Source organism: Pygoscelis adeliae, unplaced genomic scaffold (genome assembly GCF_000699105.1).
Source record: "Pygoscelis adeliae isolate BGI_AS28 unplaced genomic scaffold, ASM69910v1 Scaffold238, whole genome shotgun sequence".
Taxonomy (NCBI): Eukaryota; Metazoa; Chordata; class Aves; order Sphenisciformes; family Spheniscidae; genus Pygoscelis; species Pygoscelis adeliae.
In genome coordinates, this window is record NW_008825285.1 from 745,404 (window position 1) to 772,139 (window position 26,736).

General features: G+C 37.8%; 1 protein-coding gene across 1 annotated transcript in view; it reads left to right on the plus strand.

The window, feature by feature from the left end:
• Window positions 1-26,736, plus strand: part of NCAPG2 (non-SMC condensin II complex, subunit G2) — a 52,723-nt gene that overhangs the window by 3,288 nt on the left and 22,699 nt on the right. The window contains exons 2-12 of the mRNA XM_009329885.1: window positions 161-352; window positions 1,363-1,477; window positions 1,993-2,150; window positions 3,081-3,215; window positions 12,860-12,954; window positions 13,798-13,867; window positions 14,562-14,648; window positions 17,201-17,296; window positions 22,124-22,249; window positions 23,154-23,333; window positions 24,407-24,559. Coding sequence (XP_009328160.1) covers window positions 161-352; window positions 1,363-1,477; window positions 1,993-2,150; window positions 3,081-3,215; window positions 12,860-12,954; window positions 13,798-13,867; window positions 14,562-14,648; window positions 17,201-17,296; window positions 22,124-22,249; window positions 23,154-23,333; window positions 24,407-24,559 — 1,407 coding nt within the window. The remainder of the gene's footprint in view (window positions 1-160; window positions 353-1,362; window positions 1,478-1,992; window positions 2,151-3,080; window positions 3,216-12,859; window positions 12,955-13,797; window positions 13,868-14,561; window positions 14,649-17,200; window positions 17,297-22,123; window positions 22,250-23,153; window positions 23,334-24,406; window positions 24,560-26,736) is intronic.

A 26,736-nucleotide genomic window follows, 5' to 3' on the forward strand; every position in this document is an offset into this window, starting at 1 on the left:
CTATTTTTTAAAGAAATACAACTTCTAGAAGGTTCTATAACTGCAGAGGAATGGAAATTAATCCTTAATGTAAAAAAATGTTAATTTTAGGAAATATGATGATGAAATATAAGCCACTTCACTGATGTGGAATTGTGTGATATCTTCTGACTATTCTCAGAAAAATACATTTGATCCTTTCGACTTGAACGAACTACTTCAAGAATTGCCAAGAAAGCAAAAAGAAGTACTATGGGAGAGACTGACGCAGCTATTGACAGAGACTTTGATGGAGAACCCTGTGGAAACATGGCAGAGCATTGAAGATGAGAAAAGTAATGATGACATGGAAGTTGAGATAGTTCCAGAAATGGTAAAAATCTTGTAAAATAAAAATATGATGCGTATTTCATATTTTCTGAGAAATGAAGTATTTTCACGGCATCTGAAAACATGCAAGGGTTATCAAACGAGGTCAGTTCCAAACATCATCTCCCTGCCCCATTCTTAATTGACTTCTTAACTATCATGCTTGGGTTAAGCTGAACTTATGATTGGTCTATACTATAAAAGATTAGACCTGCTGATAATTTTAAATACGAAAGATTGGACTTAGTTTTTTCACTAAAGTTGAGTGGGCTTTTTGTGTGTCTTATTTCAGTAAACAAATGTTGATCTCTCAGATGTTCCTTGCGTATCTGGCATATACCATAAGAAATTCACCACCTGTTATGTCATTTCATTGAATGCAGATCATGAAATCTAGATTTGAATGCCCCTCCCACAAATTTAGCTTATACAGAATTTCTCTGAGTCAGACCCTCATATACTGCCTTCTGCACTGTAGTCCACGTAGTCTTGAGAATATCGGGGGGACAAGGTTATTTAATTTTGGAAGAAAAAAGAAGTGCAGTGTGGAAATCATTAGGGAGACCTAGAGGCTTGTAGAAAATCCATCATACGTACAGAGGCCTACAGAATCAGGTGCCTGGGTCTAAAGTCACCAGATGTCCACGTTTTTGAGTTGCACGAGACCCTGCTAGTTAGGGTCTTCTTAGTTCCAAAATGGATGTGTGTTTGAGTGGTTTTGTTGCAGATGAAGTTTTAATGGTGGAATGGATACACATGTGCAGTCGCCGAATTATCTACTAGCTGGAGCTGAAAGGCATTTTCAAACTTTTTGAAATGGATGCACTTTAAAATCTATGCTTTTGCCTCTTCTTATTTGATAGGTTTTGGGTGCCAGTGTACTCTTTGTTCAAAATGGAAGCTAAATAACAATTCAGCTTTGCTCTCTGTTGCTAAGGTTTATTTCTCGTCTAATGTGTCTTCTGAGTATAAAATAAACCATAAAATTGTTTCCTTGACATTGCTTTCTTTCAGAAACAAACTGTAGCTGTGATCCAAGGAGTGATAGCTGTAGTTACTGCTTCCATACCTGCAGTGGATGAACCTGTAAACTACAAAGCTCTTCTAGAATGTGTTTTTATATTAAATGGTATGTACTTACCTGTTATAGAATACAGCTTTATACTGTTTTTTTAACAGATGAGTATCCTAGGCTTTTTGTTTGACCTGACTGGCCTATGGAACAGAATTTACAGGAGAAAAGTTGATACTGATGTGAGTTCTTATTTATGAGACGAAATTAAGGGAGCATTGACTTAAAAATCAGTTACACAGTCTAAAAGTTTGAACTTAAGTAGTTTTCCTTCTCCCAGCTGTTCACCCAATGATAGATAACTTTCCTTATTCTGCGGCTTATGGTACTTTTAAGGCAAAAATTAAGATCATTGTTAACTTTGGATCATTGTTACTGATCCAAAAACTTGGCCAAAACCATAGAGTTAACAAAGCTGCCTAAATACCCACAGTGAGAAAAAGCCATTAAGATGTGTAAACGTGGCAAGAGCTGGTTGACACTGTGAGGTATAGTTAGTGTACTAACAGACTAATGTTTTACAGGAATAACTTGGTTCAGTGCAGTAAATAATTACTTTATTACTGTTGTAGGTATTCTTCCTGCATTACCTGAATCTGAAAAAATCCTACAGGGTGCTCTCCAATGTGTGTGTGAAATGTGGTGGGAGAAAGGACTGGAAGGGAAGGAGCAGCTGGGGAAGAGTCTGTTTATCATTCTGCTAAGAAAAAGCCTGAATAAAGCTGCTACGGTATGCTGAAGCTGTATTGACTTTTAGATTAATACTGAATATTCCAAGAAAGATTATCCCTCCAAAATACCTTTTATTTCAGGTTAACTTGTTTTCCATGTCCTAGTGCTTCTCAATTAATGAAACATAGGATACATGTTGGTTACAAAGTGTCCTTTTGGTGTCCCTTGCAGAAGCAACATATTAAAATGTTGCCTTCTCTAGAACAAACTGTAAAGATTTTTTGGCATCGATTTCACAAGGGAACTGCTTTCCCCCACCTTTTTTCCCCCACCTTTTTTTCCCCCACCCCTTCTTTTCCCCACCTTTCCCCCCACCCCTTCTTTTCCCCACATTCCTTTTCTTTACTTATTTTTATTTCTTCACTCATTTGTAAGTCCAGTGACTAAGATTTAAATAGCAAATAACTCATTTAGTTAATTCAGGTTTTAAGGACTACGTTCAGTTACTCATAGAGACTTCTTATGTGGAAGCTTCTTTTTCTGTTACTCTGTATCTCTCTACAAATCTTTTTTTTTTTTAATGTGTGAGTTATTTAGAGTATTGTTGCATACATCTTTTGCACTAACCCAGTAAATATCTCCTTTACTTCTTTCTTTCTTTTCTTTTTCATTGCTAACTGCTTTCATTGTATAAAGTTTCAAAAGTGGAATAATACAGTTTTCATCTATTTTGCATGAAATAGCAGCTTTCTTTCTGTACTTGAGCATGTCTTCAGCTGTCGGAAGTCAGTACTTCTGCAGTTACGCGTATTTTTGTAATTTTTCCCAATGATGCGGTGAAAGTCAATTTATGTTCAAAATTTTACAATCTGAAAATCTTCCATCTGTATCAATGCATTTCAAATTCATTATTGAAAATCCTTTAAATGCTTCTTCACATTAAAGCTATACTTACTTCACTATAATGTGGGCTTTTTTTTCCTGTCAGGGTGCAGATGTAGTTCGTCTATGGAATCTACATCAGACATTACTTTGTTTTGATTATGATTCAGAGGAAAGTAATGAAATCAAGGACTTGTTGCTTCAGTGTTTTATGAGTGTAAAACACATTAAAAAAGAAGAGGTAAGCAAACTTTTATATTACTGTGATTTTATGTGAGTGGGCTTTGGTTACTTTTAATGGTTTTGCATTAAACCTTTTTTTACAGTACAGTAGGTAGCAATACAAGACAAATCAGCTCTGACTCCAAGCTATAAACTGTTGATATTTATGTTTCATTTGGAAAACCCTTTATTCCTATTTCTGACTTAAATATAAAAGTGTATGTCTAAATCATCACTCCAGCTCTTGTATCCTGAGGTAATAAGAACCAAGTGCTTCGCCTCCAGTGCATGTCCCTCAATACTTAAAACCATTCCCTGGTACACTTCTCTTCTTTTATAGCAGTTTTTATTTTATTAGAGACAGATAACTGTAGCAAAATAATTTCCCTTCTGAATGATTCCATTTAGAAGACTGCGCTGCCATAGTCTGTGTTAAAAGTAGCATAAGAAGAAGCCAACTTTACAGCAAAATGAGAATGTTCAAGCTCAGTCAAGAATTGTTGTATTGTAGCTTTTAGCGTGCACCAAGGTAGTAGTATCCAAGCTTTTTTCTGGTTAGGTGACAAGACATTGGCTCCTAAGTTCTAACTCTTCCTTGCCTGCTTAAAATACATAATGTTCCCTTTCATGGAATTTATGAACTTTTGTCAAAAAACGAGCTCGGAGGTTGCTGCATAATTGTGGCACTATGGGCATATGGGATCTTAAAAATGGTGGTAGGGAATGAATTAGGTGAAATGTTTGATAGACCAGGTTTTGGATACCTGACACTAAGTTTTGGGGGTTTTTTGTTACTTACACATTGTATTTTAAGATGTCTTAATTTTGACTAAAATTGGGACGTACTAAGGCAATTGAGAGGAGGGAAAGGAAGGAGAGAAAACATGGGTGGAAAGAGGGAAGACAGGTAAGACTTTATTGACTGATTTTGTATTTGGTTTTATGTCCTTGGTATATTTCATTTTAGGTCATTTTTTGTCTTCTTGAAAAAGCGTGTACCTTCATGCGTTCTTTGTCACAGTACCTAAAATTCCTTAGCTGTATTTAGTTCTGTATTAATAATTTTCTTCTGTTTTATTTGAATCCACTGCATCACTTCAGTATTTCATATTCATGTAGGCACAGTAAATAATTGGGAATTATATATGTAAAATGAAACAGCTATCTAGGCTTCAGAAGCAACTTCTTGTAGTTAATTTTTTCTTCCACATCTTGTGAGATTTTAAATATAACATGTTAATTACTACACATAAGGTTTTCTAAAGAAAGTTTGTACCTTGAATCTTTGGGTGAAACACAGCCTTTAGTATGAAACTTTTTTTTTAACTTTTTGGGAAAAAAGCAGTAATAATCAGACTTGGTACTGAATCTTTCTTCTGGCATATCAAAACACATCCCCTTTGCTCCGCAAGAATGTGGAAGTTTGGTCACACTTTGCACATTTACTTTTCTGCCCAAGCTTTTGCTCTTCCCTCCTCCTCATGATTTCTGGTCTCTTGACATTTTGTCATGTTTTCTTTTTTGTATGCCTATCTTTTTCTAGGTAGATATAGAGAGAGCCTTGCTGCACTCTTTGCTCTGGCATATGATCATTAGTGGTTTAAATCCTTAATCCTGAATCCTTAGCTTTATGGCTAGAATGATTGACTGAAAGTAGCAGCTCCCAGCTGGGAGTTGAATTTGCATTCTGTTAGTCCATCCATTCCTTTCTGATAAAGCTGGAAGATCTAAACCTCTGTTCACAAATACAGACTCTTATTGATTATGTCTAATCTTCTCATCAGTTCTTTCCATTGAATTACTAGTGTTGCCTGCCAGGCACCAATTCTGAGTGCTGAAAACTTTGAGTGGGCTTGGGGAGCTTTCTTAATTTCAGAGAATACCTTTTTAATATTATTGAGGTCTAAACCTCTTTACAAAAAGCTACAAAGGCTGTCAGTGCAGCTGACAAGTCCATAGTCACTGTTGCCAGATTCGGTTCTGGACCTGACCTGCTTATTAGATTATGATAGTGGGTAGAACTTGATAGGGTATCTCCCTTTTCACGGCTTCCAGGACCTGAAAGAGCTTTAGGCTCTTCATCTTCAAGCCTGATAAGCTCTCACATGTAATCAAGGATGCTTCGGCCATTCTCAGACTTTTTGTTAATTTTAATCTGTACCTATTTAGGAATGCTCTGGGTTTGGTTTTGGGTTTGTTTGGGTTTTTTTTTCCCAAAAAAAAGTTTAACATGGGAGGGAGAAGAAATAATAGTTGCTCCTCCTAATTGTTCTTCTGATTATTCCTAAGTAAGTAATGTTGCTGAGCATTAATGTTAGAATTACGGAGTTTGAAGTTGGAAGAGACCTCTGGAGATCATCTAGTCCAGCACCCTCGCATAAAGCCAAGTCAGCTACAGCAGGTTGCTCAGGGCTGTGTCCAGTTGGGTTTTGAATATTTCCAAGGATGGAGATTCCACAACCTCTCTGGGCAAGCTGCTCCAGTGTTTAATCACCCCTACAGGGAAAATAAAATTAAAATAAAATTCAAAAAAATATTCCTTACCTTTAAGAGGCATTTCTTGTATATCAATTTGTGCCTATTGCCTTTTGTCCTCTCCCTGGAAACCACTGAGAAGAGTCTGTCTCCATGGCCTTTACTTCCCCCATCAGATACTTATATACATTGATAAGATTCCCCCTGTGCCTTCTCTTTTTTGGGCTAAACAGGTCCAGCTCTTGCAGCCTCTCCTCATATGACAGATGCTTCAGTCCCTTAATCATCTTTGTGGTCCTTTGTTGGACTTACTCCAGCATGTCCGTATCTCTGTTGTGCTGGGGAGCCCAGCACTGGACTCAGCACTCCAGATGTGCCTCACCAGTGCTGTACAGAGGGGAAGGATCACCTCCCCCGACCTGCTGACAATGCTTTTCCTAGTGCAGCCCAAGACGCAGTTGGCCTTTGCTGTAAGGGCACATTGCTGATTTCTGTTCAACTTGTCAACCCCAGGACCTTTTCTACAAAGCTGCTTTCCAGCTGATCAGCCCCCAGCATGTCCTAGAGCATGGGGTTATTCTTTTCCAGATACACAACTTTGCATTTCCCTTTGTTGAACTTCATGAGATTCCTGTTAGCACATTTCTCCAGCTTGTCAAGTGCCTCTGAACAGCAGCACAACTATCTGGTGTATCTACAACTCCTCCTGATGTGTCTGCAAAATTGCATGTACTCTTGACTCATCATCTAGGTCATTAATGAAGATGTTAAACAGTGTTGGCTCCAGTATTTACCTCTGGGGTACACCACTACTGACTTGTTGACAGCTGGGCTTCATGTTCTGACCTAATGCTCAAACATTTGCAGAAGAGTGTGTGTGTCAACTTCTGAAAATGCTACTGCATTGTTGTCCCACTTTTCAAGAAAGTTAAGAAAGAAGACCCTGGTAATTACAGGCCTGTCAGTCTCACTACAGTGCCTGGTAAAATTATGGAGAAGGTTATCCTGGGAGTTATTGAAAAACACTTGAGATACAATGTACTCATTGGTCATAGTCAACACAGGTTCATGAGGGGAAAGTCCTGCTTACTTAACTTAATTTCCTTTTATGACAAGGTCACTCATCTAGATGACCAAGGAAAGCGAGTAGATGTGTGGGGTTTTATTTTATTTTAGCAAGGCTTTTGCTAAAGTTGAGCCCGGGAAGAAGGGAGGGGTGGAGGGAAGGTGTCCTCCTGCTACTGCCTCTCACAATATCCTTCTGGCCAAAATGTCCAGCACACAGCTAGATGAGTCCATAGTACATTGGGTGAGCAATTGGCTGATGGGTCGGGCTCAAAGGGTTATAGTAAATGGAGTTACATCAGGCTGGTGGCCAGTCACCAGTGGGGTTCCCCAGGGCTCAATTTTAGGGCCAGTGCTCTCTAATGTTTTTATAAATGATCTGGATGTAGGATTCAAATGTACATTAAGTAAGTTTGCTGATGATACTAAACTAGGAGGAGCTGTGGACTCCCTTGAGGGTAGAGAGGCCTTACAGAGAGATTTGGATAGACGGAGAGCTGGGCAATCACCAACCATATGAAATTTAACAAGAGCAAGTGCCGGATTCTGCAACTGGGATGGGGTAATCCTGCTTGTACATACAAACTGGGGGATGAGAGGCTGGAAAGCAGCCCCACGGAAAGATATCTGGGAGTTTGGGTTGATGGCAAGTTGAATATGAGTCAACAATGTGCCCTGGCACCCAAAACGGACAACCATGTCCTGGGGTGCATCAAGCACAGCATAGCTAGCTGGTCGAGGGAGGTGATTGTCCCATTCTACACTGCACTGGTGCAGCCCCACCTCGAGCACTGTGTGTGGTTTTGGGCGCCTCAATATAAGAAGGACATCAAACTGTTAGAGTGTATCCAGAGAAGGGCGACCAACATGGTGAAAGGTCTTGAGGGCAAGACTTATGAGGAGCAGCTGAGGTCACTTGGTTTGTTCAGCTTCAAGAAGAGAAGGCTGAGGAGTGACCTCATCACAGTCTACAACTTCCTCGGGGGGGGGCAGTGGAAGGGGAGGTGCTGATGATCCTTATGGGTCCCTTCCAACTTGAGATATTCTGTCATTCTAAGTTATAGGTTTTTTTCTGTCCTCCTCTTCCATTTGGAAAATGTCTTGCTAACCTTAGTGCTATATTTGAGATTTGCTACAGTCAGGGAAGCTTTTTGTATCATCCGACAAAGCTTTTTCGGTCAGTGCAGTGTTCTGCTATCACTTAGTTCACCCTTGCAATTTCTTCAGTGATCTGTCTAATGGGAGCCTATTTGGGTAGGAAGTGAACTCTCTTATGCGTCTGTTTACCTGGCAAGTTGTTGTGGGTTGACTTTGGCTAACCGTCAGGTGCCCACCAAGCAAAACAGACTCGACTTGGGGAAATAAATTTCCTATATTGCCAATTAACAACAGAGTAGATAATGAGAAATAAGAACAATCTTAAAACACCTTCCCTCCACCCCTCCCTTCTTCCCGGGCTCAACTTCACTTTGGACTTCTCTACCTCCTCCCCCCAAGCAGCACAGGAGGATGGGGAATGGGGGCTGAGGTCAGTTCATCACACGTTGTCTCTGCCGCTCCTTCCTCCTCATGCTCTTCCCCTGTTCCAGTGTGAGGTCCCACCCATGGGAGATAGTCCTTCATGAACTTCTCCAGCATGGGTCCTTCCCACGGGCTGCAGTTCGTGAACTGCTCCAGCATGGATCCTCTCCATGGGGTACAGTCCTTCAGGAATGGACTGCTCCAGCATGGATCCCCTTTGGGGCCACATGTCTTGCCAGAAGACCTGTTCCAGCACGAGCTCTTCAGGGGGTCACAGCTTTCTTCAAGGCGCATCCACCTCCTCTGGTGTGGGGTCCTCCACGGGCTCCAGGGTGGATATCTGTGGACCTCCGTGGGCTGCAGGGTGGCAAACGGTGTCACCATGGTCTTCACCACGGGCTGCAGGGGCCTGCCCTGGTGCCTCCTCCCCCTCCTTCTTCACTGACCTTGGTCTCTGCAGAGTTGTTTCTCTTACATATTCTCACTCTTCCGGCTGCTGTTGCACAGCAGTTTTTACCCCTTCTTAAATATATCCCAGAGGTGCTACCAACTGTTGCTGATTGGCTCAGCCTTGGCCAGCAGCGGGTCTGTCTTGGAGCCAGCTGGCACTGGCTCTGTCCGACAGGGGGGAAGCTTCTAGCAGCTTCTCACAGAAGCCACCCCTTTAGCCCCCCTGCTACCAAAACCTTGCCATGTAAACCCAATACATAAGTCACTTTACATCCTTGGGGAAACTAGTTGAAAAGTTAAAAAATTCTGGAAAGACCCCAAGATAGGGTTCAGTTAAATTAGGTGTCTGAAACCAATTTTGACATCTACACAGGAGCCTAATATGTACAGGTCCTGGGAAGGATTTAGTTGCTTAAGTATAAGTGAATGACCTGTGCTATGTTAAATGGCCTAAGTTGCTTCAGACATCCACATGGGGCTGGCACACAAAACACAGGATCTGTCATAGATATCTGCCTTCTGGAAAACCATCTGAGTGTTAAAAATTGCTCTATGCTTAGGTAGTGGCATACTGCCCCTAGTCAATGGAGTCAACAGAACAATTCAGCTTCATAAAGCAGTTATTAAACAGCTGATCATCTGAATCACTCTCTAGGCAATTAACATTCTAGGGAATTAAACATCCAAATTTAGATGTCTCAGTTTGTGAGCTGAAACACAACTTCAATATGTGAACTGCCAGTACAGATGCAGAATGATAACTGTCTGGGACTTTTCTAGCTCTGCAGACAGGATATTAAGTGTCTTGAAATTCACACTATTCAAACCATTTTCCTGTTGCTGTAAAACTATTGTGCTTCTGTTGCAAGTCCTTCTGTTTTGGGATTTTGCATCCTGACGGAGTTTAGTTTCAGTGACAACCTGCCTCATGTGTGTTCTCTAGTTTCCCTGCCTGGCTCATTTCGCTAATGGTAGGTTTCTTGTAGCGACATGTTCAACGTGTCCCCAGTATCTCTGCTGGACCTTTTTCTTACATTCTGTGTCTATTTCTAAAATGCTAATAGTCATAGCAAACATCAACATGATGTATGAATTGCCTTGAGATGAAACTGAACTCCTATATATCAGAGTTAATATTCCCTTTATTGCCTGCAGGCTTGTTCTACAGTTCCTAAGAAAAGCATACCTGATACTTTTTAGGGTACATCCCAGAGTGTAGCTCCGTAGCAGCTTAAGCTGATGTAACTCCAGGTTGCAATGATCCTGTGTTGCCATGGGCTAGCATTCCTATTTTCCTCTCCGCAGTATGAATGCTCAAGCAGCTATGTCATGGGTTGATTCAAGGAGGTAGCGGATCAGGTTTTTCCTAGTAAGATTATTTTTCAGCCAGATTAACTACCTGGATTGATCATATGCAAGGATGAAGGGAAGGGAAGGGTCAGGAATGTGGTATCCTGGTTCTAGATCAGATTAAACCGATATGGAATTGCACATTTATGCCTCACTGCAAGATCAGGGAGTTCAGTTCTTCTGCCTTCCCAGACTGTGCTAATCAACACAGAGTAATGTTTCTCAGAGGCTTATTTTCAGGCTGCATTAGTGGAGTGATCCTCTGAATTTATATCTCTGTGTGATTTATGAAAATGTTCTTGTTCAGGTGGGGTTTCCAGTCAAACAGCTGGAGAGCCCTGCAGAGCATGTATTATTGTGTTTTAGAGGTAGGCCTGTTCTCCTCTCTTCTTCCTTGCTAACCTTCTGTGTGTATACACAACTGACAAAGTCACGTGTACTATGTCCACAAGCACAGCAGTACAAGATGCTCAGCATTCTGTTAATGCATTAACCCCAAAGATGACAAGTTCGCAATCTTTTTCACCTATAACCAGTTTACCTCTCATGATACTGAGAATGTTGATAACTAATCATTTCAGATCCATCGATCACAAGCAGCAGATTAAATTAGAGGCACTTACTATCATTTTCAGGACCACGGTCAATCTATTGAAATCTAAGGCAAAAAAGAATTGGTTGAACTGCTGAAAGCTACTTTGTGACTTTTCTTCATCTGTCTTGCTTCTGGGATTGTAGAATATGAGATGAATTTGAGTTTGACCTCATCTTTGCCGTGTTGAGGCAGGAGCTGTAGGTCAAGACTCCTTTGACCTTTTGGTTTGTCAGGGATGTTGATGGAAGAGTGCAATTTATGTATTATACCACCAAAGCTAGAGATAAGTGACTTTTTTTAATTACATTTTTTTCTTTCTTGGTAGAAGAAGCTCTCATTGACAACAGGAAGGATTCCATCAGACCTGTAGACAAGGATCTTGACATTGTATTTAGCCTTTAGGTCTTGATTTTTATGATCTTCTGGGTTACTTCTCGACCTGAAGGCATTTAAGCTATCAGTTCCACTAAAGGGCAGTTTCTGCCTATATGCTTCCTTCCCTCTACCCCTATTCTGTGATATTCCAGCTCAAAGTGTGTCTGGCATTATCAGCCTTATTTTCTCTATTTTGTCATAGGTCTGAACATAACTGTTGGTCCAGCTTTCGACGGAAGTGCCTTTGAACTTCTGCTAATTGTTCAGTGCACCTTTGAACTTCTGCCAATGTGCTCTTTACTATTACACTTCCTTATTAATTTTCCTGATTTATTTTTGGCTAGAAAGCTGACAGGTACAAAGGACCCTTACAACTGGCTGACTCACCCTTATGTATGATCAAACTTTTCAAAGTCTCAGAAGCTGGATGCCTTCACTTCATCTGTAAGATGAGCCAGAGTGAGGCTGTCTGTACAGATGCTGTGTGAGGCTCTAATTCCATGCGCAGATCTTACTGATTCTGGAAGAGCAAGGGCTTATTTCCTCCATCCACAGCCTTCCACTGCCTTTTCTTGCAAAAATTCTGTTGCTCATCAGATTTGTCATCACCATTTCTTACTTGCTAAAATGGAAGAAAACTAATTCAGGAAAAAAGCCGTATGTTTTTTTTTCTGTTTTCATGAATTAAAGCAGCTCCAGGAGGTTTGCAATATTACCTTTCATGAGGCAATAGGAAAGGAATTGTCCTTGCTAATCAGAACATTTATTTTCCTCAGTGGCCCAGCTGTTCTCTGTGGCTTTGTCCAAAAATGTTTCCATATCCAATGCTGACAGAGTTGTCATGCTATTTTATTTCTACCTTCACCATCATTACAGTGTCACCCTAGAATGACATTGCATGTGACAGAACTCTGATGACGTGGCCTTGATGAGGGTCCTGAGTTGCACAGTCCCTTATCATTATAGAATACTACTTGAAGTAACCCCAAAACAGAATGGACATTGGAGAAAATGCAGACAGATATGAAATCCACATGTTCATTTGTTTTGTGTTTTCTCTTCAGTATAGAATCATAGAATCATTAAGGTTAGAAAAGACCTCTAAGATCATTGAGTCCAACCGTCAACCCAACACCACCATGCCCACTAAACCATGTCCCTAAGTGCCGCATCTACACGTCTTTTAAATACCTCCAGGGATGGTGACTCAACCACTTCCCTGGGCAGCCTGTTCCAATGTTTAACCACTCTTTCAGTAAAGAAATTTTTCCTCATGTCCAATCTAAACCTCCCCTGGCACAACTTGAGGCCATTTCCTCTCATCCTATCGCCAGTTACTTGGGAGAAGAGACTGACACCCACCTCGCTACAACCTCCTTTCAGGTAGTTGTAGAGCGCAATGAGGTCTCCCCTCAGCCTCCTTTTCTCCAGGCTAAACAGTCCCAGTTCCCTCAGCCGCTCCTCATCAGCCTTGTTCTCCAGACCCCTCACCAGCCTCGTTGCCCTTCTCTGGACACGCTCCAGCACCTCGACGTCCTTCTTGTAGTGAGGGGCCCAAAACTGAACACAGTATTCGAGGTGCGGCCTCACCAGTGTCGAGTACAGGGGCACGATCACTTCCCTATAAACAAAAGTAATGCTTGAATTCTGTTTAAAAATTAAGACTCTTACTTTTTTTTCCTGCAACAATCTCATCTATATTTTTTAAAATTAAAGGTATAATTTCTTTTGATGTTTAAGCTCTATATTTACTGATTTTTGAGGTGGCTTTTAAATTGGGTATTCCTCAGGGTTTGACTTCCCTTTTTTTTCCTCTTTTCCTTTCCCAATAGGGAAGAAGATTCTTGAGCTTTTTGTTCAGCTGGAATGTAAACTTCATTAAAATGATACATGGAACTGTTAAAAACCAATTACAATTTTTTCCAAGGTATGCATCACAGTTAGAGTTCTTAATGATCGTTGAGAGCTTGGCTAAGTTCTTGTTTGTCTCACACTCTGAAATACCTAGTATATTGATAAAATATATCAGAATCCAGACACCTTCATATCTACTGTATTGTTTCAGCAACTTAATTTAATAGTTGCTCTGCACATGCTTATGTCTACAATTATAGGTGTAATAAAATGCTTATTGGCTAAAGCGAACGACTTTCATATAAACTCTGCTGCATTACTTGCAGTGTTTGTGTGAGACTTTCAGGTCCATTTCTGCTTCTGTAACGTGTTTATTTTTTTCTATGAGCAACCTCTAATTTAATTTGGTAAGATTCTGTATAGAGACATTCTAATAAGAAGTGACTTGCAGGATCATAGCCTGAGAACTTGACTGATGGATGAAAAACTTGGATTTTTTTTCCTTTGATTATTTAGTGAAATATTACAGAGGTAATTCTTGATATTAAAATCAGAGGCTTTCTAATGCTTTCAGTTAGAATAATGTATACCTGTACACCTTTATAAAGAATTTAAGGCATTCATTGTGAGACAAATGATAAAATATCTGTGCTAATGTTTTGACTTTCCCACCGTAAGAGATATTTCCTGTGGTTTTCAATAGTGCTTGGGTTAATTAATTTAACAATTAACTTTGTTTTTCTGTAATTATCAGTGTAGACTTTCAAGATATTTGCTTCTTCTAAAAATAATGTTGATGCACAGAATTAGGAATAATATTGGTACTTATCAAAAACTTCATGTTGTAACCTTTATGAAATGTACATAGATATGGTTAGGATGCTTGCTTGAAAGTGTTTCCCATATGTTAATACAGGTCCCTGATGGAATACATTTCAGAAGTTTACTTCAGGGCCTGGAAGAAGGTGTCAGGAGAATTCTTAGAGGTAATACTATGCTTGAAATTTCATTTGGATAGTTCTGAATTTCAAGATGGAGAAGATACATGGCTTTTCAACCTCGGAAAGGTTCCTAAGCAAGCCTTAAGGAATTATTTCCCTAAGGAAAGGGCCTCTTCAGCATTGTCAAGGAGTAAGAGCATGTCATGCTTTGAACGTTTGCCCACTGCCATCAGTTGCATTTAAACACCTTTAATTCTGCTGCTGAAATATGGGTTCATGCAACTATGCATATATGCAATGGTTTTTGTAAACACACTAGCTATCTGAATTATGGAAGCTGTATTCAGTATGTGTAAGTCTATATATTTGATAGCTTAAATATTTATCTAGTTTTTGTGGATTTCCATGGAGATGATCAAAAGCATAATTATAGCATCACAACAATGCTACAGCCAAAATTTTGATACCAAATAGTTCTTATTTACCATGTGGAGGTGCTTTTGAATTCCAAACTTGGTTCTAAGAATCGGATTAATTGTATATTCTGAAAATCAGTTTAAGCAGACAGAGGCCCCCAGCATGGAAAAATTTGGGCCTAGGAGAAGCCAAGTAAGAAATAATATCGAAGACTATTTTCAGTTGTTTGTTTTAGAGAAAAATATAAGTTGCTGCACAGCCTACAGTACTTATTATTGTTTTATTGTGTGTTAACAGTAGCATGCATATGTTTTTACTGTAGGTACTTGAACATAACTGCATTCAGGATTTCATGCATCATGGAATTCATCTTCCCAGAAGTTCTTCTGTTCATTCTAAAGTTAGAGAGGTAAGTTCCTGTAAAGCATGACATGGACTAGTAGCATCAAAATCAGATCAGTTACTATAAAGTAGAAAATTTCCGTTTTGTACTAAAATACTATACAAGGTCTGGCTGGAACGGAATTACTGTTCTTCAAAGCAGCCCATATGGTGCCGTGTTTTGGATTTGCTGACTAAAACAGTGTTGATAACACACCAATGTTCTGGCTGTTGCTGAGCAGTACTTGCATGGTGTCAAGGCTTTCTCTTCCCCACTCTGTTTCCCTAGCAGGTGGGCTGGGGATGGGCGAGAAGTCGGGAGAGGGTACAGCCAAGACAGCTGACCCAAACTGACTGAAGGGATATTACATGCCATATAACATCATGCTCAGCAATAAAAACTGAGGGAAAGTGGATTTTTGGGAGATAGCCATTGCTTGGAGACTGGCTGGGCATTGGCCTACTTGTGGGAGGTGGTAAGTGATAGCGTTTGCATCACTTGTTTTGAGTTTTTTTTGTCCTCTTTCCTTCACTTATTAAACTGTCTTTATTTCAACCCATGAGTTTTCTTGCTTTTCTCTTCCAATTCTCTCCCCTACCCCACTGACAAGGGAGTGAGTGAGTGGCTGTGTGGTGCTTAGCTCGTGACTGGGGCCAACCCACCACAAATACTTACATAAAAAAGAGCATATTCTGAGAAACAACATTAGAACAAATTTTAGGAGGAACCTGCTTATAGTGTTGCACCAGGTTTGTCTTTGGTGCTCAGAAGTAGAAATATAAGGGGATTTTCCAGAGTGCCAGAAATAGTTTTTGCTGCCTGTTGTCTAAGTTTTTCTTTACCTAGAGAATTGACCTTTCCATAGCCAATCACAGGGATGAAAAGTCATAAGCCTCTTGAGGCTAATTTAGTAGATGGGTCTGCAATTAAACTTGTTTTTTCTTTTTCTTATATATGGAGGTTTTGTATATATGTTTATAGGGACAAGCCTTGATTCAGTTACAGATTCTAGTTGTCTATCTGTGGCTTTTTTTCATGAGCAAAACATCTGAAGCAGAATGAGAAGTGCACAAAGCTTTTTAAGACAAGGCATTTGTATTTGATCTATGTCCCTTCACCTCCCATGCTTTCCCCCAAATGTATAGATGCTGGATTGTATAGTGTGGGCAATATATAGCTTGATATACCAGTATACAATCCTATATTTTTTTGTTTGGTTGGTTTGGTTTGTTTTTTTGGATTTTGTTTTGTTTTTAATCAAATGTAAATAAATTCTTATATCTTATAGTGGATTCCCTTGTCCTCTGATTCCTGATTGATGGAGTAGGCTTTTGACAGGGCATCTCATGTTTTTCAGCCTCAGAAGCTTATGATCTTGAAAGAGGACAGTGATGTAAATAAGTCTGTCTTTGAGTTGTGAGGGGAATGGATCTCAGAACAAATTTGAATGATGCGTGATTTTCAGTATGCAAGAATTTGATTTAAAATGGTCCTTTAGAATCCAGAAGTTCCTGTAGCAGTTAGGAGAGTAACCAACTACAGTCATTCACTTGAGCAAAGTTTGGGCTATTTTATTGAAAGAGTGAGGGGGGAGGGAAAAGCAACACATACAACTCTCCCTTCTGAATTCAAAGTTCTGATTATAAAACCTATGTCCATGTTCTAATGAAATCTATTACAAAACAGTACAGATTTGCCATTAATCCTGTGTTAGATCCATCGTTCTCATGTAATAAGAAATAAGAGCTACATAGTCTCTTATAAATTATATCATGTCTTTACTTCAGTATATTTCAAAACTAGAGAAAAGGGATTCTTCCATGATAGCATTGTTTCTGTAGATGCTATTCACAGGCTTCCCTGTCTAGCTGTAGCTGTGAATACGTGAAGTACTTAGGTATTGAGTTCAGGGTCAACTTCTTTTCAAACTGTCCAGTGTTTTGGGTGGAGGAATAACTTCCTATCAAGTTACATGATGTCCTTTCTCATATTCTGCTCTGGTCTTCTTCTTTCCTTTTTTGTTTGCATAATTCAGATACAAAAATAAAAGGGGCTTTAGGTAACAAAGCACAATTCTGAGTCAAAAGGAGTGCTGAGACTTGCTTTTCATCAGTGTATACAAAATGTATTATGTTTGTAGATTTGTATTTGGATAACTCCGGTTATCAAATAATGTTCTTTTGTTCTTAACAGAGAAATGGGTTATTTGTCTGTAGTTGATAATGACATGATTTCAAAGTTTTTCTGCTAGTTACTTTAAAAGTAGAGTTTTTTACTGTAACAAAATATGACTGGTTGCTGTGAAACTGACTCTTTAGCCATGGTTTTATTTCTCAGTTGTAGATCTTTATATAGATTTATTGAATCTATAAAGTTATAAAATGTTATATTTATTAGATCTATTTTTTTATGATTTTTGAGACTTTAAAATAAAATATAGGGTCAATTAATATGTCTATTAGTATGGAAAACTCTTTGGTCTTATATAAATGATGAAATGAGATAACTCCTGCATGCTTCTTGAATGTAGAAAGTACTGTTAAAAGTGGTTTTGGGATTGGTTTGTTTGTTTTTCTCAGATGCTGAGTTATTTTCATAAACAAAGTAAAGTTCGTCAAGGAGTTGAAGAAATGCTCTATAGATTGTATCAACCTATCCTTTGGAGAGCACTGAAGGTAACAATAGAATATAGGACTATCTTTCTCCAACTACTAAATTGTGGATCCCTCCCACATGTTCTGTTTTTCATAATTGCTTTTAAAATAAAATGGCTATGGAAAAAAAATATCAGTGTGTTTAGCATCTCAGCTGTAGCAGAGTAGCTTTGCAAGTTGTAATTAGGCATAGTTTGCACAACAATATTCTAATTTGTTAATATAATTTACTTCCATACTTCAGTTTTGTTTACAGGTACACAGAGTGCTTTCCAGGATTGCATTAGACAGTGAGACTAACACTAATTTTGGTCTTCTCATCTTCTTCTCAGTTTGGGAATTTTGTGTAATCTTGTATTCTGTTTTCCAAGTTCTTTATGGAACGATCAGTGCTTTATTGATCAAAGCCAGAAACGTTCAGAGGATGATTTAATCTCACCTTCTGATTAATTACCAGCCTTAGCATACAGCTCAATTAATTTATTAGAGTATTACTTTAGGAAACCTTTTATTCTAGTTTGATTGTATGTACAGACATTCATGCTATATATGTGCTTTTAATCAAGCATTCAGAATGAAATTTCTGACTTCTGGTACTTTTAACGTAAGTGTGTATGTCTTCCTGTGGATTGCACGCACAGACTAAAGGGTACTTACTGCAGTTTACCTACTCAGTTACACTCTACAATTAAGATGAGCCAAGCTTCCTTCTTTGTGAACAGCTTTTATTTTGTCTGAGGTTATGAAATTCCTTCAGTGAGAGCATACACATCCCATTTGTTACAGCCAAATTAAGTGCTGTTTAACATTTACTGGTTTCATTTACCAAGTGGTCATACAGCATCTTCTCTAGCCATGAGAGAAGTATTTAAAAACTCTTAAAGTTGAAAGTATTTAAAAACAACTTAAAAAGTTGTTTAAAATGGATTTTATGAGTTACAGGAAGGAATTGAGAGCTGTTTGGTTTCAGTAGAACCCTGTGGTAGAAGTGGGAAGATGGACAGACTCATCGCTAGACCAGTATCTTGTTTGGTCTTACGTTAAGGATTGGATCCCATCCCTTTATAGTTAATATAAACAAGAATCCTTCTGGATGAAACGTGTTCTCAGTGCAAGAGAGTAATAGCTACAAAGCATGGCTTTCTTTAATTTCTACATTTCTGTCTCTGAAAAGAATAGGGTTTTTAATTGATTTTTCATAGCATAGCAAAATTCCTGACTAGTGTTTCAGAAACAATTTCAGAGTGGTTAGCAAAACATGGTATTGCATTCTTAAGGGAGTTGCTATCTGTAAATGGAGGCTAGTAGTTCACTTTCCAAAGCCCAGGATTCAACTCAAATATAAGACCAGAGAACTTCGGAAGAACATTCTGTCAGACCTTACTAAATCTGCATAGATTTGTTTGGAGAAATGTAACAGAAAGGTTTGGCTTGAGGAAAAAAGGTTAATTACTGATTTGCAGCAAGACAAAAGGAGAAATCAGGAATTCCTGATTCCAGAAGTGGTTCAAATTTTTAACAGCTGCTATTCGTAATTTTCACATCACTAATGGTTCCATTGCTAGAACAAATCTGAATTTTAGGAAGTTTTTTGGGGTGTTTTTTAGTTGGTTGGGAGTTTTTGTTGATTTGGGGGTTTTTTTGGTTTTGTTTTTATCTTGACAGCTTCTACATACGTAGTTAAGCACTTTAAGCTTAGATGTTAACAGGCATATCAAATAGGTCATGGAGAATTTGTTTTAATACAGCAAAATAGTCCAACTGTTGTGAACGTAGATTTCAGAATAGTAAAGGGAGGATTGTAAAAAATTGAATGCAGCAATTATGTGAATTACGTAATGATTCAGTGCAAGGAAAGATTCTGAATTCCAAATGATACAGTACCATATTTGTGATTGGTGAAAGAAAATATGTGACTGAACGTCAAAATTTGGCAATTTATTTTTGGATAGGCCACTGTCTTGCTGTGTTACTTTTGTATAGTTAATTTTTCTTTTTCATATAATACTGCTGAAGTATTTGGCATTTTTAAGATAACTGTTGCTGTGACTCAGAATCACCAGTAGTTTAAGGTACAGAACTAAGAAGGGAAGCTTATAATTGTCCTTACTGGTATGGATTCTGCTCCAAAGTTTGAAATGTCAGTTTAATTTTAGATAACCAGTTTGATGCTCCTATTTTAGCCACTGTACAAATCCCTAATTTAATATAGTGAAGAACAAATCTTGTTCTAGAATACTGGTTGCAAAGCAGAAAGGGAACTCACAGAAGGACCTCTTTACCCCTCCTTCTTGCAGAAAGGGAAAATACTTCAGTTGTAAGAATACAAAGGATTCCAGAACTGTGCGTGTTGAAACTACTTGATTTCACCTCTAAAATCTTTAAACTGAGTATGCATATTTGTAATGCATAGTTCTCTGTTTCTTCTTAAATTGCTTGTTTTGCAAATACTTAGACCACGCAAGCTTCCTTTGTGGCTTTTACCTACACATATTTTATAGGTCTTTATGCAACTTTAAGTTTTTATCATATAAGCCCTTATGTAACTGCCTCATCTTTTTCCATGTCTTTATTATGAAAAGTAAGTCTCATGCAAACATAGCAGAGACAGTTGTGCAGTGATTGGTTATTAGTATAAGAAGCTATATAAACATAAAAATGTGGCTATTTATTGTGAGATAAGTAGTGATTAAGCTATTTCTTATCAAGCTCAAAAAGTCAAGAACCACTCCTCCAGGAATTCAAGCTGTTGAAGGAAGTGATTCCTTTAAAGTAGTGTGGTTGGTTTTGTTTGTTTTTTTTATCATCCCACACACTGGGGAAAAACAGTGTTTTAAATAATTGGAAGTGAATTCCAGGACCTGTAAGCCCAGATGAAACTTAAAAGAAAGTTCTGAAAATTAACTGAACAAAAAATTAAAATATTGTTTAAAAAGGTTCTGAAAGTTCCTCAGAACAGTACAGGCATAAAGGTAAAGAAACATTAGTCATTTAAATAACTGCAGGCTCCTCTGGCATGGAAAAGTCAGTGTGGAATAAAACAGGATATGAATCTGAAGTCCTAGGTTCTACCTCTGTGAAGACATTTACTCTGTTACGAGCTTGAATATGCAAATAACTTTGGGATAAATTCCAATTAATCAAAGGCAGGAATTTAAACTGCGGGTAGTCAGTTCAGAATTCAAGTGAGCTTAATGGAATTCAGTGTAATGCACTTAGAAAGTTTATGAAAATTAACTTTCTGGAATGGCCATGGTAGAGAAGGTCTAGGTTACTGCACAAAAACATACTTGAATTAATTTTCACATGAAATATTAGTGCAGAAGAGCTATTTCACCCTGAATTCACATATTAGCTTGTTATGCATTAATTCTTCAATATAGACAAGCTCAAAGTTAAAGGATTTTCTACAGCTTTGTAGGATTGAATTAAGAATGATAATCTTTTCACTTTTAGACTGTTTGTATTATCCATGATAAATAAAGTAAAACACAAGTCCCTAACTGAAGAATGTATATATGGGCTTTATTTGCCTTCATAGTATTAAATTTAGAATTGCTATTAATTTTGTTGGCTTGAATTTGGAATTTTTTGGTTCTACCCAGGGATGCAACCCACCATATGAGGATTGGTCTGGAAGGGAAATACAAAATAAATCGTAAATGAAGTAATTGTTGCTCATTTCTTCTGTGTTTTTCTGGGTTTTTTTGCCATTAGTTTATTTAGTTCTAAATATTACATGGTTATCCTTGTTTTTCCTTCCTTTGCTCTGAATGTCTCTTATGACAAAGGAAGAAGAAAATTGGATGATTAGAATAGTCAGGAGGTTCCCTGAACTATCTCTTATCTTGCTGTTAAAATTAAGCCTACTTCGCTTGTTTTATTAGACTGTATATCTATAGTCTCATATATATACACACATTTGTTTGTTTTAACTTGGACTCAAAATCTGAACAGAATTCTTCCTTCCCTCTTCCTTCCAAGAGAAGTGAGCACAGGCTGTTATCATTGTACTGCTGTCTTTGAGAAATAAATTGTAGTCTGATGGTTAGATTTCAGGTTTCTCCCTGAGATACCTTGAATTTCGTCTTTTCTTCATTTCATTACCTGCTCTTTTTCTATCCTTTTAAGATTCCACAGAGCCAATTATTTTTCACTGAGTGAATGTCTAAATATACAATTTTTCTTTTTTCTCTACATTTGGAGTTCTACAACCAGCGAAACATATAGTGTAACACACTGAAAACTATTACAAATGGTGAAATGTCTGAGGGTTATGAGGCTTGCCTTAGATTTTTTGATGAGCTGCATGGACCTCAGAACACGGTCCTATTACTTCTGTGCATAGATGCAGAACTGAGTACGTTTATGTTGGATAAGTTACTCTCCAGGCTTGCTGACACTTAGTTTCTAAATACTTTTCTTGAAGAAATAGGCTTGAGCTTTTCAATTAAATCTGCTTGAATTCAAGATGCTTGTATTCTGAAGAGGAGCTTTAAGGTGACCAAGAGATATCCCAACTGCTTTTAATTTATTCAGCATTACAGAGAGCAGAAGGGCTCTGACTGTGACTCTTCAGGGTCATTGAAGTCGATATGCCTTGAAAGCTGATTGTACTGAGTAAAACTGAGGTTTTACTGAATGGGCAGAAATATAAGGTAAAAAAAAAAAAGAAGTCATGTTACTGTAAGTTCTTCCATAGATTTAAAAATTCATCTCTTCCATCTACTTAATTAACAATACTAACTCGCTAGAAGTGTTTGGAGAGCAGTATTTGACAGGATATGCCTTTTGATATTAAAAGTTGGTATTTACTGAAAAAAATTTTTTTTTCCTTCATTGTAACAGGCCAGAAACTCAGAAGTTCGATCAAATGCAGCATTTTTGTTCGTTGATGCTTTTCCTGTTCGTGATCCCAGTTTTAACACTGAAGAGATGGACAGTGAAATTCAGAAACAGTTTGAAGAACTTTTTGTAAGTTTTAATGAAACTAAAATGTTAAAAATGAAAATTTCATCAAAACTAACTCAAAAATAAGCTGCTGATGCAATTAAAATTTATGAAATTTCAGGATAGTATTCATAGGGAAATACAGGCCTGTGATGCAGAAAATACAAAAATAAACATTTTAAATTTCTGTAGTATGTTGACAACAGATGGCATGCACCATTTTCAGCTCTGGAAAGGAAATATTTGGGATTGTTATTCACTAGTTTGTGAATGAAGGATGCTTTTGAAAGACTAGATGCATGAGTAATGGATCTTGATCCTTACTTAACCTAGTATTGGTGAAGAGAGCTTCACATTTAATATGTAAGCATTCAATGGAAGTTTAGTACTGTATTACTAAATACTTCTGAAATGAAGTATAATGGAGATAAGAACCTAAAAAACTCTTTACCAGTCTAGATGGGTGAGAATGGGCATAGTATTTTCATTAAGAAAATGTTTGGGAAATCCTCAGTATGGTCTTTTAAAAAGTAAACATCAGATAATTGAATGAATTTCAAAGTTTTTATATTGTTGCATAGGAACAGCGGACAGTGTAAACTCATGGAAACAGAAGTCTAAATACTCTTAATTAAGTCACAGAGGCAAGACTTAATGTGATCTATTTTTTTAAAAACATTTCAAAAGTCCAATTTTAAAAAGTTGCCCAATATTCGCCTTAATTTTGCTTCTGATTTAAATTTCCTAGTTTGCTTCATAATAAAATGCATTGAGGGAATATTAATATTACATTTCTTTCATAATGTGACAATTTACATAATGATTAAAAGGTAATGGAATGCTATTTGTTTATGATAGGTTAATGTCAAACAGCAGTAGAGTCACAATAATGCATATACTCACATTATTCTTCTTCTGTTTGTTTTAGAGTCTCTTAGAAGATCCTCATCCAGTTGTCCGCTCTACAGGGATACTCGGAGTTACTCAGATAACATCCAAATACTGGGAGATGATTCCTCCAACAATTCTTGCTGATCTTTTAAAAAAACTAACCGGAGAGCTGGCATGTGATATAACATCTGCTGATGTTCGATGCTCTGTTTTTAAAGTAAATCTTTTTTTCTAAATTTAAAATTATGATTGTCATTTTTATATTTTACTTGATGCACAGGTTTCTAGTATAGGCCACTTTTAAGTCAAGGAAATTACTTATTCCGCAAAATGACTTATACAGTAAAGTTCCTAATACATGCAAGTTTTGCAGACGTTTTATAAAAGGCACACATTTGGAATGAACAAATGCCTTTTAAAATAGTGACTGTTTGGCTTTGTGACTCTCAACCACTTTGCATTTCTAGTCTTATATATACATTGTTTGGACCTGATAATTTAGTCATTTTAGCTATTAGAAGTTATGCTTAGACTTGAAAATGTATGCAGGCAGGTTCCAGTATGTTTCTATGTCACTGGTTTTAACCCATCCCTAGACATGCACAATTATGTTATGATTTTGTGCCCTTTGTACGCTTTGTGTTTCTGAGGTTTGGATGAATATAATTACATACTATTTCTCTGGGAATGCCAGCCTCCCATGCATTGTTCAGTATGTTAGGATTAGTTCATCTACATCTTTCTGGCGTCTGGTAAATAACTAATAGCTTGGACAGAAAAATTAACTCCCTGAGCAGTATTTTCACTTAAAAGTTTTGCATGTGTGTCAATTCAGCCTTAGTTTGGAGCTATCTTCATGTTAATCCTCACTTGCTCCACTACAGCTGCAAGGGGGTCTATACTGGAGAAGCAGAAGGTGTTGATTTAAAAATAACTTGGCATAAAAAGATGTATTTTTAATCTGAAATCAGCAGAGTTTAGGGAGCTGATATTGCTACCACAAAAAGTACTTGACACTGTGCCCTCAGGTAGAAGGCAAGACTGTGGCCTCAGTGTGTAGATCTGAAGCTGCTTCACCGGAAATGAGTTCACTGTTCACTGGAAATTTGAGATAACAGTAGCAATTTGTACTAAAGAATATTACAGGAAAAATATGCATGCACAGTGTCTGTCCCTACTTAATTTAACCTTAGAAGTGTCATGGTCCAGTTCAACAATTTTTAGCTACATGTTTTTGCAAATCTACTCTTTAAATTATTTTTTTTTAGCATAATCTTTTTTTTCTTGCAGTGCCTACCGATAATTTTGGACAACAAACTAAGTCATCCATTACTGGAACAGCTCCTGCCAGCAGTCAAACACAGTCTTCATGACAATTCAGAGAAAGTGCGAGTGGCTTTTGTTGATATGCTGCTGAAAATTAAGGCTACTAAGGCTGCTAAGGTAGGATAAGTAACACTTGATAAGTAGTAAGGAGGAGGTAAAATCAAGGCATTTATTTTTAAAAAAAAAGTACCTTTTGAGACTACTGCAGTATTCCTAAAAGGAAAAAAATTCACGCTCAATGTAGTAATACTCTTAATTTCAGTTTTCCCCCTCTTCATATATTTAAGCATATATCCAGACATGTGGATTCTGTTGCTGTTAGTCACGTCTGTCCATTTTAAAGGTTTTGATCCAAATGTAGGTAGCAGTACAGAAGTACTTCTTTCCAGTGATTTTGTGAATTCTACTGAAATCATAGTGTCCATGAAAAATCTTTTAAAATAAATAAATAAAGAAATTGTAACTAGTCCTGGTGAGCTTTCAGCCTTTCCATAGATGCTGTTCGCAGAAAAATTAACTACATGAGATAGTACTGTGTCTGGATACTACTATGGCAGAGATTTTATAGACATGCTGGAAAGTTAGCTTTTTAGTTGAGCCAAGTACACTCTTCTCCTTTTCCTCTCCCCATGTTTTTGACTAGTTCGGGATGATTAGTAGGTCCAGTGGTGTCTCTGTGCTTGCCTCCTTTTTTTTAGTGGCTGCTGGCATCACAAACGCTCAGCAGACCTTTTTCTCAGCATGTTTCTGTCTTCCCTGCCCTCTCGTGGGCATGCCAGGGCAGAGCAGTCGGTACCACCACACTTCCAGCTGGCTAGCTCAAGTCAGGACTCTCTCACCTTCTAAATGCTTAATGTCTTTACGAAATTGCTTTTTTACTTTTATTTTCCTATTTTTATAATTTCTATTTGTCTTTCGTGGGTATATCCTTCGGGATTTTGGTATCTTTTTATAGTGATTTCGAACGAGCTTTGTGTTCTGCTGTGGACTCTTATTTAGGGTGATACCGTCCAGCCTTGGGCATTATAGCGTCTTTGAGCACTTTCTCCACTCTCTGCTGTTTTCTTTTAATCATGTTTTGTCTCTTGCTAAGCCTAATTATTAGGATATGCTTATCTTGTGCTAGGCACATACACTATATGAAGTCAGAGGTATGTATCTCTGTTGTTCAGAAGAGAATTAAATAAATACTTGGTTTGTCAGATTTTTAAGGCTTCAGCGCTCAAGGAACATATCTATCCCTAACACGAGAATTACCTACTTGCCAAATGTGTGCATTCCAGCTTTGATGACAGGACCTCAAAGACATATATTGAGATTAGACCACCTCAGTGCCTTCCAAATTCCCCCAAATATGCTCAGAAGACAAGATAAATGGGAGGCGGTTTCGGAATCGAGAGCTTTTGGCTTCTTGCACACAGGTTCAGGATAAGGATTACAATAATGCGACAGCAGGTTTGGTACTTCCATTACACATACCTCAAAGCATTGATTAGGCAAGTCCACAGAAGATGTGAAATGGAGACAAACACTGCAAGTACAAGGTCATTCAGACTGTCAGCACAAAAAGTTTCCAGCAGGGTACTAGTAAAGTTTGCAGATCTCCTGAGATTAACAATGTGCAGCTGTACCTTTACTTAGACAATTTATTCTGGTTGTTAAGATTATTGGAGATAACTGGAGGGGGCAATTCAGAGTTATAAATAAGTGGTAGTACTCTGAAAGATAGCTTTTTTTCCTGAAGTTTCTGCTTCAGCAGGTTCTAAAGCCAGGCTTTACCAGGTCAAACTGAAGTAGAACGGCAGACGTATCCCTGTGACACTGGACCTCAAACTGATGATGCCTGTGTGTTAGGACATGTATCATCTGGTTCACAGAGTCAGCAGAAAGAACAGATCACGGAACTGTTGTTCTGAAAGTGTTGGACTCTGAAATCTTAATCATGATTTCTATTGTATTCTTGTGTTATTATTTAATATTCTAAAAAAACTCAACAAGCATATTCCCCTAATAATCTGGTTACGTGTCATTTTTATAATCTTTTTATGTATTTTTTAATATTCATTTCTACATCACTGTAACCTCACAAGCACTCGGCACTTCTTCTTGTGCTGAGTTTTAACTCTTCATAAGATATGATATACAAGTATGATTTAAAGGATGGGCACCTACGGTCATGATTTGATCCGTTAATATCAGTTATCTGTATAGTAAAATACAACCAAGCTTTTTTTAACTTGTATTCAATATCAACAATGCTTTAAATCTATTCTTTAATGTTGTTACTTTGTGTA